This window comes from Heptranchias perlo, chromosome 26, assembly GCF_035084215.1.
Source record: "Heptranchias perlo isolate sHepPer1 chromosome 26, sHepPer1.hap1, whole genome shotgun sequence".
NCBI classification, from domain to species: Eukaryota; Metazoa; Chordata; class Chondrichthyes; order Hexanchiformes; family Hexanchidae; genus Heptranchias; species Heptranchias perlo.
In genome coordinates, this window is record NC_090350.1 from 28,999,219 (window position 1) to 29,013,358 (window position 14,140).

Here is a 14,140-nt window from a genome sequence, read left to right on the forward strand (position 1 = left end):
TACAAGTGTACAGAATAGTGTGGGTGCAGGATTAATGTCAGCTTGGCTCAGTTGGTAGCACCTGTATCTGTGTCAAAGACTGTGGGTTCAAGCCCCATTCCAGGACATAAGCACATAATCTAGGTAGTACCAAACTTAGGGAGTGCTGCATTGTCAGAGGTGCTGCCCAGAGGTGTCATCTGCCAGTGACAAACTTTGTAGAAGTTGATTAAAGATTGAAATTAGGGCCAGTTTCAAATTTAAAATTCCTAATGTAAGCACTGAGGACTCTAGTCCTTTGGCGTATTTAGTAATAGTAAAGAGGAAGGCAACAGATCAATCTGCCGTGATTATTAGTGAAATTATTCAGCAGTCGCATCAGTAGGAGCTCCATATAAGCTGTTTAAATTAATTTACATAGGTAAAGAGCAAGGTTGCTAGTTTGGTGCTTTAAAGTCAAAATATTGATATTCCCCATTGCCTGGAGTTTTGTGCAAAGAATCTACAACTTTACAGAACTGCATTATGACTCACTCTGTATCTACCAGCACAGGCACAGGCACGACGAGCCGAATGGCCTCCTTCTGTGCTGTAAAATTCTATGATTCTACCATACCAGATCCCATATACTAATACTACCTTTTCTAGTATACTGAGTCTTCATCTATTCCCATATAATCCTAACTGTTATAAAAGAAGATATTTGTGAATTACAAGCTTCTCTCAATCGTCTCTTGTTGCTGTGTCTTATGCAGGGAACAGACATTTTGTCTCAAGTGACACAATGAAATTACACTCCAGGCAGTGAACTTTGGACAGTACTCTCCATTCATGATATTCTTGTATGTAAAATTGTTTCTTCCCCTGGCTTTCTCTCTTCTTAGGAAGACACTGACCCATGTTAGATTGGATTCCACAGCGCACGTAGCCTGCCCATATCTCACTCATTCTCATGTGTGACCCCAGGCAGTGAGCATCAGTAGACTTTGTGACTGTGGAGGGCATCACAGTCCATCCTGATCCTGTCTTCACCTAACATCCACTTTGTAGCAAGTTACTGTTTAGCGATTATGTGCAGGGAACCCTAGCTGATATTACTCCTCCTTAACATAGTGTTGCCGAGGCCAACTGTGCCAGCTGTAGCTTCCCTTTCTGCGCAGGCAGCACTGGGGCCTTCTGCCCTCGTATTACACTGGGTGGTGCCTTTACTGCATAGACCACTGGGGAGCTCCCTGCATGGGAACTCTATACAAATATTATCCACATATTCTCTTTCAAGGACACTACTAATTCGAGATTTTGTTATTCTATCTTCTATAACACACTCATCAGTTTAGATATTTGCCAGTGGCTTTCTTTAGAGCCATATCTGTGTACACTGTAATAATGCCAATCGAAAATCCACAGGGGTGGAGACATATTGTCAAGACTGAAGTAGGATTCATACCAGGGTCACAAAGACATGGACTCAGCAGTCTCCAAACTATTACTGATCCTCCCCCAGCTTTGCTTATCCCAATAGCGATGTCATCAGGAGAGACTTGCATTTCAATAATCATAGAATTTTACAACACAGGTGGAAATTGGCCCATTGTGTCTGTGCTGACTCTTTGAGAGAGCTATCCCTTACCCTTACCTCACACTGTCTTAATCTTTTCATTTTCAAATATTTATGAATTACCCTTTTGAAAGATATTACAGATCCTGCTTCCACCACTGATTCTGGTAGGGTATACCATGTCCTAACAACCTTCTGTATAAAAAAACATTCTCCTGACCTCTTCATTCTTTTGGTGATAATCTTAAATTTCTGCCTTCTAGTTACTGACTCACTGACCAGTGGAAAGGTTCTCCTATTTGCTTATCGAAACCCTTCATAATTTTGATCATCTCCTAACTTTCTTTGCTCTGATGATAAAGTTAATTTCTAGTGCCTTTTACATCTAGCTTCCAATGAAATACTTTGGAATACTGTGACTGTTGTTATGTGGGTAAACACAGCAGTTATTTTACAGACAGCAATATCCCATAAACAGCAATGACTGACCTGTTAAATCTGTTTTTGGAAATGTTGCTTAGGATACTGGGCCTCCTTCAAATGGGAAATTTAACATCCATATGAACCAATAGAACAGGCATATGTGCCTTGGTTTAAAATCTAATCCGAAGGACAGTACCTCTGATGAAGCAGCACTCCCTCAGCACTGAACTGGATCAGCCTAGATTTTGTGTTCAAATCTTGAAGCAGAGCTTGAACCCACACTCAGAAGTGCAAATGCTGCCAGGTGAACCGAACTGATAACTTCAATGTATTCTACTCATATTTTAGCAATGTATTCCATTGGGGGATGGGGGTGGGGAAGAGAGTAGAAAACAGACAGTATATCTCACTCTTTCAACCGTGAGGGACACTGGTGATAAGCAGGCTGACTTGTTTTCACGTTTTGGCCGAATTAAAGCGCCGACGGAGCAAATTTTATAGAGAAATTGTCCCCCAAAACAACCAAAAGGAATTTATTTTACTTTTCCCACATGGTTTTTAATAAAGCCCGATCTTATTCACTGGATATTTCTAATATGAAAACACTGAAATTTCCCCACCACAGCCTTTGAATACAAGTTCTGCATTTGTAACAGCTGAAAAACACTGCCCCCTGGACAAAGAAAGTAACAAGAGCACGAAGGCTGTACTGGACAGCCGACAGCCGACCTTTGCCTTCTACATTCACTTACAGTTCAACGCTTTTAAACAAATTACCGCAATGTTGGACATTAGAAACACAAAAAAATAAAAACAAAGTCTGCCTCTGTCCCTTACTGTCTCCTACAAACACGCAAACACGCTCTACCCCAGAGCTGCCTGATCTACCGAGGATCAGCATCAGCTGCCGTGTCGAGTGAACAATACAGTGGGTTGTTGGGGGAATCTCATCGAGACTCAGAAAACAGGCACACGATCTGGGCAAAGGAACAAAAAGATGCATAGACTTTGTGGAAAAAAAAGATAACTCATAAATCAATCTTTAGGGTTTCTTGAAGAAATAGTGCAATCACTTTCTATCAGACGCTTTCGCGAAGGAACTTAAACCGTTAAAAAAAATCATCCGGTTTAAGGCAGATATTGCAAAAGCAAATACTGTATGTCACTGGAACGAAGTTGAAAGAGTTGAGCACGGAGTTTTAGCTAGATCAGACTGTACTTCTCCCCGAAATAAGAGTAAACAGGCAATCCCACACAATGCCTCCACATAAGGGGTGTATGGACATTAAGATGATTAATATCACAATCCAGATGTTAATCCAAGTGACATTCACCAATAAAGCTTGCTTGCATCGAGTAAAATAACTCGTTAAGACTGACTTCTCAAGCATGAAATCCCAAAGAAATTATTTTTTAAAAATCTTCAGTATTTTTAATTCTCAGTCAGCCTCCTTGTCAATCAAACCTCATCTTTCAAATAAACATCCGCGTCTGTCTCTCTTCGTTTTTGGTCTTTCCAGCCTCAAGTGTCATCAGCCTAAAATCTTAATTTTATTAAATCATCAAAACGTCTAGACTTTTTTTTTCCAGCTCCCATCCCCAAAAAAAATTCTCGATTTCTATTTAAATAGAGGGTACTTTTCTTTCGTGTGTTTTCTATTGTTTGATTATTGATCCAGCCCCCTGAGGCTGACGATTGGGTAGACACGTCGTCATGGCCATGCCCTTTTTTTCCCCCCTCTATCTGTTCGGGCGTTGGTGCATATTAGACACTGTAGGATTTTACGCAGTTCATTTCTGTGGATGGGGAACTGGTGATCGGATCATTGAGAGCGAGAGAGGGAGCAACGGTTCACAAGAGGACAAGGAGAAAGAAAAAAAAAAGAGAGGCTTCTTTTCGTCTGGGGGTCTCAATGCTCGAGTAGCCGAGGCGTGTTTGTTGCAGTCTTTCCTGCACACAGGTTACTTGGTTGAACCTGTGTTAAGGTTTCTGAGCTCTGAAGCTTCGAATTGTATTGACTCCCTAGTTTTCTTTGTTTGCGCCTGTGTGTGTGTGTGTGTGATACTATTCTCCAGGATGGGAAGCACGCTCACCAAACCAAAAACCCAGGATGCCAGCGGGGCAGTTGCTGGCAAAACCAACGGCCAGGTATGATATTTTTTTTTTAAAAAAAATACTGGTTTTGATTTTGTTTTTAAAATGAAATCCCATGTGTAAATTAACGATGTAGGTGAGCTAGCAAACACTAAACGGGGAATACGCGTGGAACAGCTTCGATGTGTAGCCTTGATCGAAGCATGGACTTTAAAATACACGTCGTGCTTTGAAATACTAGTGATTTTTTTGGGGGGGGGGAAATCGAACTTGGGGGACAGATTTTTAAAGGTTCAAGACAACGCTTTAAAGTGTCAATTCGTTTTTTTGTTGTTGTTGGAGGGTACGCCTATTGTGGCTCTAATGCAAATTCAAATCTCCCCAAGCTACTCGACGAGAAAACATTTTATGTGAGGTGTTTAACGTAAATGTTGGGGCACTTTTTTAAAAAAAATGAACGTTAGTTTAATGAAATGACACCGAGAACAGAACGCGATGCGACCGTTCGGTTGTATTTCTAGCGAGCCACCACTCCCCTTTTGTGCAGACCCCATCGATCGGCGTGTTTTCCACTAATTGCAAATTGTTAAATGTAGCGCGTCCAGTGCAAGTGCATTTTTTTTTTGGCTTGGGGAAATGGCTTTTCACTTTAAACATTCGACTTTATTTTGTGTCTGTGTATATATACATGCACCATATGCATGCATGTATGTATTTGTACCGAGTTGCTGGCAGCGTGACCACTCCTTGTATTAGTGGCGCTAAAACGCTGCTCCATTCAAAGGCTCGGAGAACAAAGACTCTGGGCTCCCGGGGGCTGCAGGCTGCATATTGGACTGTTTATTAATGCACTCGGTCAATGCTAATACGGGCGAGATCTCTCAAACCTTTTGATTGCAAGACTTTCTTCCCGCCCCCCCCCTTAAAAAAAAATCCCCAAATCACCGCGCACTTCGCCCTAAAGTGAACGCGGAGCAGACCCCGTTTCCCCTTTTTAAAAAAAAAATGTTGCTACAACCGAATGAGCCGATCGATCGATGCGCTTCTCTTGCGAAGTGCAACAGCGCCATCTGCGAGCGGGGTGCAGAAGGCTGTAGCCGCAGGTTTGTTGCGAACGGCACCAAATGACACCCCCCCCCCCCCCCCAAATTTCCTGTCCAATTCGACTCCTTAAACGATCGACGGTAGGGGGAGGGGAAATTCCACTCACCTTGAAGCACTTAACACAAGTGCTCCTTGCTCAATGCAAACAGTTACTGAATGCTGGTCTTTTGCAAATATCTAGAGCTGCAAAACTCAACACCCTCCGGGCAAAGAATTGCTCTGGTGCGGCTTCAGAAAGCCCCAGCTTGTGATTTGCACTACACACCGAGACCGGGGTTATTCCGCATTAGTGGGTGAAAGCATTTCTCATTTAGTTTTGCTTTTGCTGTTTCGAATTGCTAGTTGGGGTTTTTTTGGTACTTTCCCCGTGACACCCTGAAATAACACCATTTGACTTTTTGAGGGATTTTCTGGGTTTCGTTATGTGAATGAGCTCATCCCAGTGTTTTTTAACTTTCGAAACCCAATCCTTCCGTGACCGGCAGCGGCTTGCTACCCGGGGTGTTTGGAGCTGTCTTGCCTGCAAACTGGAGCATTAGTCGACTTTAAATTGGGGAGGAGAAATGAATTGTAATAGCAAAACTTGTACACTTTTTTTAAATCCGCTGCCAAATCTCGTTTGCAGGAAAATGGCCACGTGAAAACCAATGGTGATGTTTCTCCGACTAAACCCGATGGAGATGCTGCGGCAGTCCCAGCAAATGGAAGTAGCACTACAGAAGGCTTGAAAGAAGCAGCTGAAAGTTCAGGAGATGCCATTGAACCAGCACCACCTGCAGAGGGAGAGGTGGCCAAAACTGAGGGCACCGAGACTCCCAAGAAGAAGAAGAAAAAGACCCTGTCTTTCAAGTCCTTTAAGCTGGGTAAAATGTCTTTCAAGAAGACCAAGAAACCTGAGGCAGCTGAAAATAGCCCTACTGAAGAAAAGACTGAAGCCAAGCCAGCTGAAGAAACTAAAACGACCAGCAATGAAGCTAAAGAGAATGCTGCAGAGGACGTCAAGGAGGAAAAACAAGCAGAAGCGAGTGCTTCTGAGGGACAAGAAACCAAAGCTAATAATGAAGAGTCTCAGACTAAGGAGGAGACAGCCCCTGCAAAGGAGGAGCAGCAACAGACTTCAGGAGAAGAAGCCAAGCAGGAGGCAACTGAGGAACCCACAAAACCAGCAGAAAGTGAAGAGCCTAGCTCAACAACTGCACCAGCTGAGCAAAAGGAAGAGTAAAGCTGAACTGTTTACAAACTTTTATCTGTGCCACGTGTTCACACAAGACCAATTGCCCCATCAAGCAGTCAACCCTAACCATGGACTTGCACACAGCCAGCCCACTTCTTTTGTTGCTAGATCTGTACAGCCAACTATAGTCTACAAATTGTCTCAGTATTAAAAAGTTTGCCTTTTTCACCATTGAATTTAAAATGTATTTTCCTGGGAACAGCTTGGGTGCATAAATATCCACTTCCCCAATTTTGAGATTAAAATTAAGTTTATTGAAGAAATGAGAGGATGTAACCTGGCAAATGCTGAATTCTTTCAATTGTCTACACGTGGCATTAAGTCCTTTTTTGCGTTTAGTCACATGATCTGAGAACTTGACGTTTAACTGAACATGGGTTTGATTGACACACTTTGGAGAGTCCCTTTCCATCGGTTCATTAGCATTTGCATCCCTGCTTTGTTTCCCGATTTGAGACATTTTTGTGCTTTTTAGGAAAACAGCAGTTTTGATTGAAGCTTCTAGGTTTTTTTTGTAGTTTTACAGTCTGACTACAACACTATGAAATTTAAGTATACTGTGTTCCCATTGATTATTTTTGAGGGGGAGTGCAAAGAGTTTTAAATGTGGTATGTTTTTTGCTGTTTTTGTCCTGTAAATAAAACTTTCGCCAAATTGATTTGCAATTTTTTATTGCTAACTTTTAAGGTGGTATGACTTGTAACATTAAAAGGGAAAATAAATTTCACCTGTGGACTGTTTTCAAAAGTGTAATTCAACTTTCCCTTTTGTTGGCTGAGTGGTACAGTAGAACTTCAATCCAGTCCATTTATAGCAGTTTACACTACATGTTCTTATAAAATAGCAGTTGGTAAGATGAATATACAATAAGGGTGTAGAACTTACAGGAAGGAAATAAATGAACTTCACAAATAGGGCTATTGAACATGGACAATTTATACTGATTTATTTGTCAAAAGTTGGAAATAGATTGCCACTGTTCCATTGTCGCCTTGCAGCAAACATAGTAATTGTACAGTTTTAGACTTAAGTACCAATAAATGAAATTGAGAGAATTATTATTCATGTCTTGGCCATTGACTTGGGTCTACTTTTGCAAATGAAGTTCACAGCATCTCTTAGCGAGTATTGTCTTCTGATCAGGCTTTAAGCACAAAGCAATCATTCCAGAATTGTGAGCCCCCATTCTTTGAATTGTGCATAGAAACCATGATGGTGATTCTTTGGTGTTTTCTAAATCTGTTTTTTGCCCCTCTTCCCTCTTGACATTCACTTCATTCTGGAATTTGGATCTACTGGAGGAATGTCTAAACTATGGGCCTTGAAGCCCAGACAGCTTAATATGTGCTTAAGTTTTCTGCTAGCTTTTCCTGTTTTTATTTCTTGGGCCTTGAGGTTTGAAAATGGCTGTTCTTAGCCTCGTTGGTGGATAAATTCTAAATCAAAACATCCACGATCAGCAGCTTGGGAGCATTGATTTGGAATGTTGGCCCTTGAAGCTTCATGACAGAAACTGAATGCTCCTGTTTTATTGGAACCGGTTGCCCTCTAGTTCATCACCCAAGTGCCCATTGTTCATTGGTGTGTGCTAGCAGGTTATTTGACTCTAGAAGGTATCGCAGCAGAGCCTGTTGTCTGGTTTCCAGCAACAGCCAAGGAATAGTAATCAGGAGTGGAATTGTGGTCTATTTTTCCCCCTCCTAAACCCAGACTCTTAAGGCCAATTAGAACAGCACTATTACTGCCCTGTCTGAGATGAGTTAATTCAGCACAGACCAGGGATTGAATCTGCAACCTGCAAACCACCCCCCCCCCCCCCCCCCCCGCCTTGCCCAAATACTCATTTAGATAAATTCACTGAACCACTGGAAGAGCTTTAGAGTAACTGGTTTTCCATTAGCACTTAAGTAATAGTATTGAGATATGGGGGTTCCCCACACTTGATTCTCCTTTTATGTGCTCATCAAATTGGAGAACAGTTTGCTTATTCACCCAATATGGTGCTTGAAAAAGGCAGTATCTCAAAATACCCATTTCAGGAACATAGAATGAAAGTAATTTGCAGACTACTAGGGAACTCCAGGAAAGAGGTAGGTACAATTAGTGGTATAAGAATATGGCAAATGTACTTCCTTGTCCATTTATATCTTCAAGGCAGCTGAAGCAATATAACTGCTTCTATTTCATGCTTCATTACCACAGGATTGGGTAGTTAATACTGGCCAGATAGCAAAAGCATAGCATAACAGGAGTAGGCCATTTTGCCTTGAGCTTGTTCTGCCATTCAATGGGATAATGGTTGATCTGTGCCTTAGCCCCATATCCCTTAATATCTTTGGTTAACAAATCTATACCAATCTCAGATTTCCTAACTTCACTCCTGAAAGTCCTGGCTCTAATTTTTAGGCTATGTCCCCTGGTCCTAGATTTGCCAACCAATGGAAATAGTTTATCTCTACCTTTTTAATATCCTGAAAACTTTGATTAAATCACCTATTAAGCTTCTAAATGCCAGGGACTACAAACCTAGTTTGTGTAATCTCTCCTTGTAATTTAACCCTTGGAATCCAGGTATCATTCTAGTAAATCTACACAACTCCCTTCAAGACCAATATATCTTTCCTAAGATGCAGTGCCCAGAACTGAACCACAGTACTCCAGGCATGGTCTAACCAGGGCTTTGTATAGTTGTAGCATAACTTCTACCCTTTGTATTCTACTCCTGTAGATATAAAGGCCAGCATTCAATTAGCTTTTTTGATTATTTTCTGTACCTGTCCATAACATTTTAATGATCTATGTGCATGGACACCAAAGTCTCTTTAGACCTCCACTGTTTTGAGCTTATCTAGAAAGTACTCAAATCTATCCTTTTTAGGTCCACAGTGGATGATCTCACACTTGCCTACATTTACCACAGTTTTGCCCGGTTTTGGTATCAGTAATACCAACAATGCCAAATAACGTTGATACGTCCCTTTCTCTTTTTTTCTGCCCCCCCCCCCCCCCAAGAAGGCACTGATTTATGATGGTACATTTCTGCAGGTGCCAACTAACATTCAGTGCTTGTGAAGTGACCATGTTTAACTCAGGTAGTAAGCATTGCAGGGTGTTGGAACAGGTGAGGCAGGGCATCACAAAAAGCCTAATTCCCCACACGTGAACATTGCAGCAGGGGTTACTGGATATTAATCAGGTGGGGGTGACCCTAATCCAAGGGCACAGAGTCCATCTGTTATCTTGGCTGAGATCTAACCGCACAGGGTGGGACCAAAACTGAGATCTTCCTGGTTGGTCTACATAATTCAGTTCCAAAGTGCAGCACATTTGCCAATCAAACCATTAGGACACCTTTGTACACATCATTTCAAGAGGATGTAAAACATTCCAATTAAAACTTATATTTTAATCTTATATAACTCCCTGCCTGAATCAAAAACTTACTTTGGAGCAGCTGTTATCTCAAAGTTCAGGTTACTAAAAAATCATTCCGGATTAGGTGAATTTCATGATTGAAAACAATTCAAGAACCAATTCATTAATTTGTTTTCTTTTAGGAATTGGAAAATGAATACTTGCATTTATATAGTGCCTTATAGTTTCAAAATGTCTCAAAGCACTTCACACATTACTCTTTCTTTCTTCAGTGACTGTTACGCAGGTAAATGCAGCAGCTAATCTGTATCGGCCACATCCCACAAACAGATGAAACAAATCTTTTTGGTGCCATTTTGCTGAGGGGGAGAATGTTGTACAGGATGCTGGGATAACTCCCTAATCAATTACTGGTAGTACCATGGGATCTTTAACGCTCATCAGAACAGACAGACTGAACCTCAGTTCAACATCTCATCTGAAAGATAGCAACTACTGCACTAGTTTTTGCACTCAAAATCCTGGTGTGGAAGAGTATTCCAAGTGTAATATAACACAAAGTGATGGATATAATACAAGACATTTTCCCACCAACTTTTTTCCTTTCCCTCCAGCATAAGAGGCCAGACAATAGGTCAGAAAGTTACTCTCACTGAAGATCATCACACAGGGTTCTGGCAGGGTTCTGGATAGCAGTCAAGAGCAGGAACTCTGGCTAATTTTCCAGGGCTGTTGAGGCTAACTCATGACAGACCTTTTTGGCTCCCTTTTGTCTGTGGCTCAGCTACTCAACTAGCAGGGGCATCAACAACTTACTTTTAAATCACCCTCCTCACATAAAAGTATGATTCAGAGCATTTTACTAGGGAAAGAGGTGGCATTAGGGGAACCCAAGCAAGAATGTAAAAGGTCTTGAGCAGTTAAATGTCAAACCATTCAATTAGCAAAAAATAAAATTAACCTATTCCCCAGCCAGTTGTAATTATGTTAAAACATTAAGTGCTGCATTAGATTATAATTATTGTGCACTTCCTTTGCATAGTGTTCTCATCACCAACATAAATTTGTTTTAAAAAATCAGGTCTTACATAAAGGTAAGAACTTGCATTTATATATCACCTTTCATGACCACAACTCATCCCAAAGCGCTTTACAGCCAATGGAGTAATTTTGAAGCGTAGTTACTGTTGTACAGAAATACCGCAGCCAATTTGACAACGTCACAGTCCCACAAACAGCAATGAGATACAGATAATCTGCTTTAGTGACCAGGACAACTCCCCTGCACCTTTTCGAATAGTGCCACGGAATCTTTTGTGTCCACCTGAGAGGGCAGATGCGGCCTCAGTTCAACGTCTCATCTGAAAGACAGCGCCTCTGACAGTGCAGCATTCCCTCAATACTGCACTGAAGTGTCAGCCTGAATTATGTGCTCAAGTCCTGGAGTGGGACTTGAACCTACGACCTTCTGACTCACAGGCAAGAGTGCTACCACATAACAACACAAGACCCTTTGGAGCCAGTCCTGATTGACTGAAATGGCAGACAAACCATTGTTAAATAAAGGTAAAAATGGACACTTGCACTTGGATCTTCTATTTGTCTTCCAAAATTATCTGTGTAAGTGTATAAGTGATTGGAAAAGTAAACTCCTTGCAGGGTATGTTTTCAAGGACACTAGGCACCCTCATACCTAGTCCAAACAGCTCCTCTTCACGTGTGAGCCTGAAACAGCAAGTGTCAGGAAGCTATTCAACTGTGGAGGGTATCACTGAGTCTCATTTGCCCAAACTCCACATGCATACTTACAGCAGGGCATGCTGGGTAGCAATTAGAAAACGAGATCCTGCTTGGTTTCTCCTCCCCAGTCCAGGACATTGAGAACAACTGTAGCACACCTACTGCCATGCCAACTGAGATCAGCTAACTCATACTTTACACTTTTAACCTAGAAGATTCCAAAATACTATACGAGGTTTTGGATAGACATTGGCAAGAGAAAGATACTTGACACAGGGAGGGAAGATTAAGTTGGCGTCAACCAAAGGCATTCCTCTACACCACCTAGTGGCCAGTTCAAGAACGAACAAGCCACTTGCCCTCGCAATGCTGTGCGGCTGGAGTGTACTCGAAAGGTTGGGGAGGATAAGAGGCGACAGCATTAAAATTTACACACAAGTATGTACCCGAAATTAAAATAGTCTGCAAAAAAGACTTCCAATAAATACCACCTGTACGATAAGTTCAGTAAAATAGTCCCCAGGAGGCGTAATATATTCTTAACACAATTTCGTGGTGCACTGAGTGGTAGAACAAAGGTTCAACAATCTTATTCAACTGTCCGGAAAAGGGGAGAGAATATAAGGCAAATCAAACCATTGTACTATTGTAAATGCAGCGTGACTTTGGTAGAGATTTGGGATCAGGCTAGCTGCTTGGGGTCTCAGTTTGTATGTGGTATGGGAAGGGAGAACTATGAAACCATGGAAAAGTGTACAATATACAGTGAGAGGGTCAAATAAACATTAAGTTTCCTTTTACCCATGCTGTCTTTACCATATAAATATATTTGTTAGATAAAATGAACATTTTTTTCATTTCCCATTGAAACCTAAGTGTGACAAAAGACATTTTATGCACAGAATAGCCTCTCTGTTTAACCAGAGTGAAATGAACGGACCACTGGAATTTTATGTTAGGATCAGGTATACATTTACCAGATTCATTGTAATGGTACATTAATTGGATCCTTTATTAACAGACATTAAAACAGAGGATAGGGCCTTTTTTTTCATTGTAAGTGCTCACCTTTAGATATAGGAAACATATTGACATTCAAATGGAGTTTTCATTGAAACAATATTATAAGTCTACTCCAGGAATTGAGCATGTAGTCTCAACAGACAGTACTGAGGGAGTGCTGCATTGTTGAAAGTGCCATCTTTTGAATGAACAGTGAGTGGACTTAAAAAATGACAATACAGTATTTGAAGGCAGCACAAAGCTCTCCTGGCCAATACTCCTCTCTGAAACCGTCACCAAAAACATACCAGATCATTTAATTTGCTGTTTGTAGGAACCTGCTCTCCACAAATTAGCTGCTGTGTTTGCCTACATAACAGTAACTGCACTTCAAAAAGCAATTAATTGGTTGTGACGGCACTATATAAATCCAAGTTCTTTTTGAATCATTTTCCAGAGACCAAATACACTTAAAATAGGATGTTTGAAGGTAACTTTTTGTAAACTTAAAAAAAATTACAATCTCCTATAAGTTACAGATTAAGTTATTAGCTTGCCTAGTTCATACTTAAATGATATCTGCGAATCAAACTCTATGTTAATGCTTCAATTAAAACCATCAAAATGCATATAACATATACTTTGACTATACTTACCCTTTTACACCAACGAGTAAGCTTTGGAAGAAAATCTTAAACAGTGGCCTTCCAGCACCATCAAGTGTTCACAAGCAGAACTACAGTAGTCCAATTTCACATTTCAAGAAAAGTTTAAAACTACTTTGTTGGACGAAAGGTGATATTTTGTATGGCAAATCATTCTTCACCCTTTGATTGACTCCTATTGTTTAAAAGCCCAACTTGTCAACAAATACCACATTATATATGAAGCCCCTTGATATATTTGAGATACAAGGTATTATACAAAGCATGACTTTCTTTTTATACCATTGTTAAATAGCAATTTAATTTTTAAAAATGCTACCAAACCTTTATAGGTATTATAATTTTGACAATAGTAATAAAGCTGAGGTGGCGGGGGTGGGGGGGTGGTGCGGTGCAGAAGAGAGAAGAGTGTATTAATAGAAATTTGGATACCGTTCCTTGATACAAAATAATTTTACTCTCAAAGGGTAAGAAGGTCATGGGTTCAAGCTCCACTAGAAAAAATGTTTTAACACTCAAAATGTGGGCATCACTGGCAAGGCCAGCATTTATTGTCCATCTCTAGTTGCCCTAAGGTGGTGGTGCTGGGGACTTCATCAACTGAGTGGCTTGCTGGGCCACTTCAGAGTCAACCACATTGGAGTGGGACTGGAATCAGACCGGCTATGAACGACAGGTTTCCTTTCCTAAAGGACAATGGTGAACTAGTGGGTTTTTAATGACAATTCATCATGGTCACTTTTATTGATACCAATTTATTTTTAAAAACTCAATCTGCCATGGTGGGATCTAAAATCATGTTCTCTGAAATATTAATCTAGGCCTCTGGATTACTAGTCCAGTAACATAACCATTACAATATTATATAATCTAGGCTGACACTTCAGTACTATACTGTTGGAGGGGCCACATTTGGACAAGATATTAAATCAACACCCCAACTGCCTTCTCATGTGGACACAAA

The 14,140-nt window shown here is 40.9% G+C and overlaps 1 protein-coding gene across 1 annotated transcript; it reads left to right on the plus strand.

The window, feature by feature from the left end:
• The first annotated feature begins 3,726 nt into the window (after nt 1-3,726).
• Nucleotides 3,727-7,459, plus strand: marcksl1b (MARCKS-like 1b). The gene is made up of 2 exons (XM_068006649.1): nt 3,727-4,109; nt 5,785-7,459. Exons 1-2 carry the CDS (start codon nt 4,038-4,040, stop codon nt 6,379-6,381), a joined length of 669 nt encoding a protein of 222 aa, XP_067862750.1. The 5' UTR covers nt 3,727-4,037; the 3' UTR covers nt 6,382-7,459.
• The last annotated feature ends 6,681 nt before the right edge of the window (nt 7,460-14,140 follow it).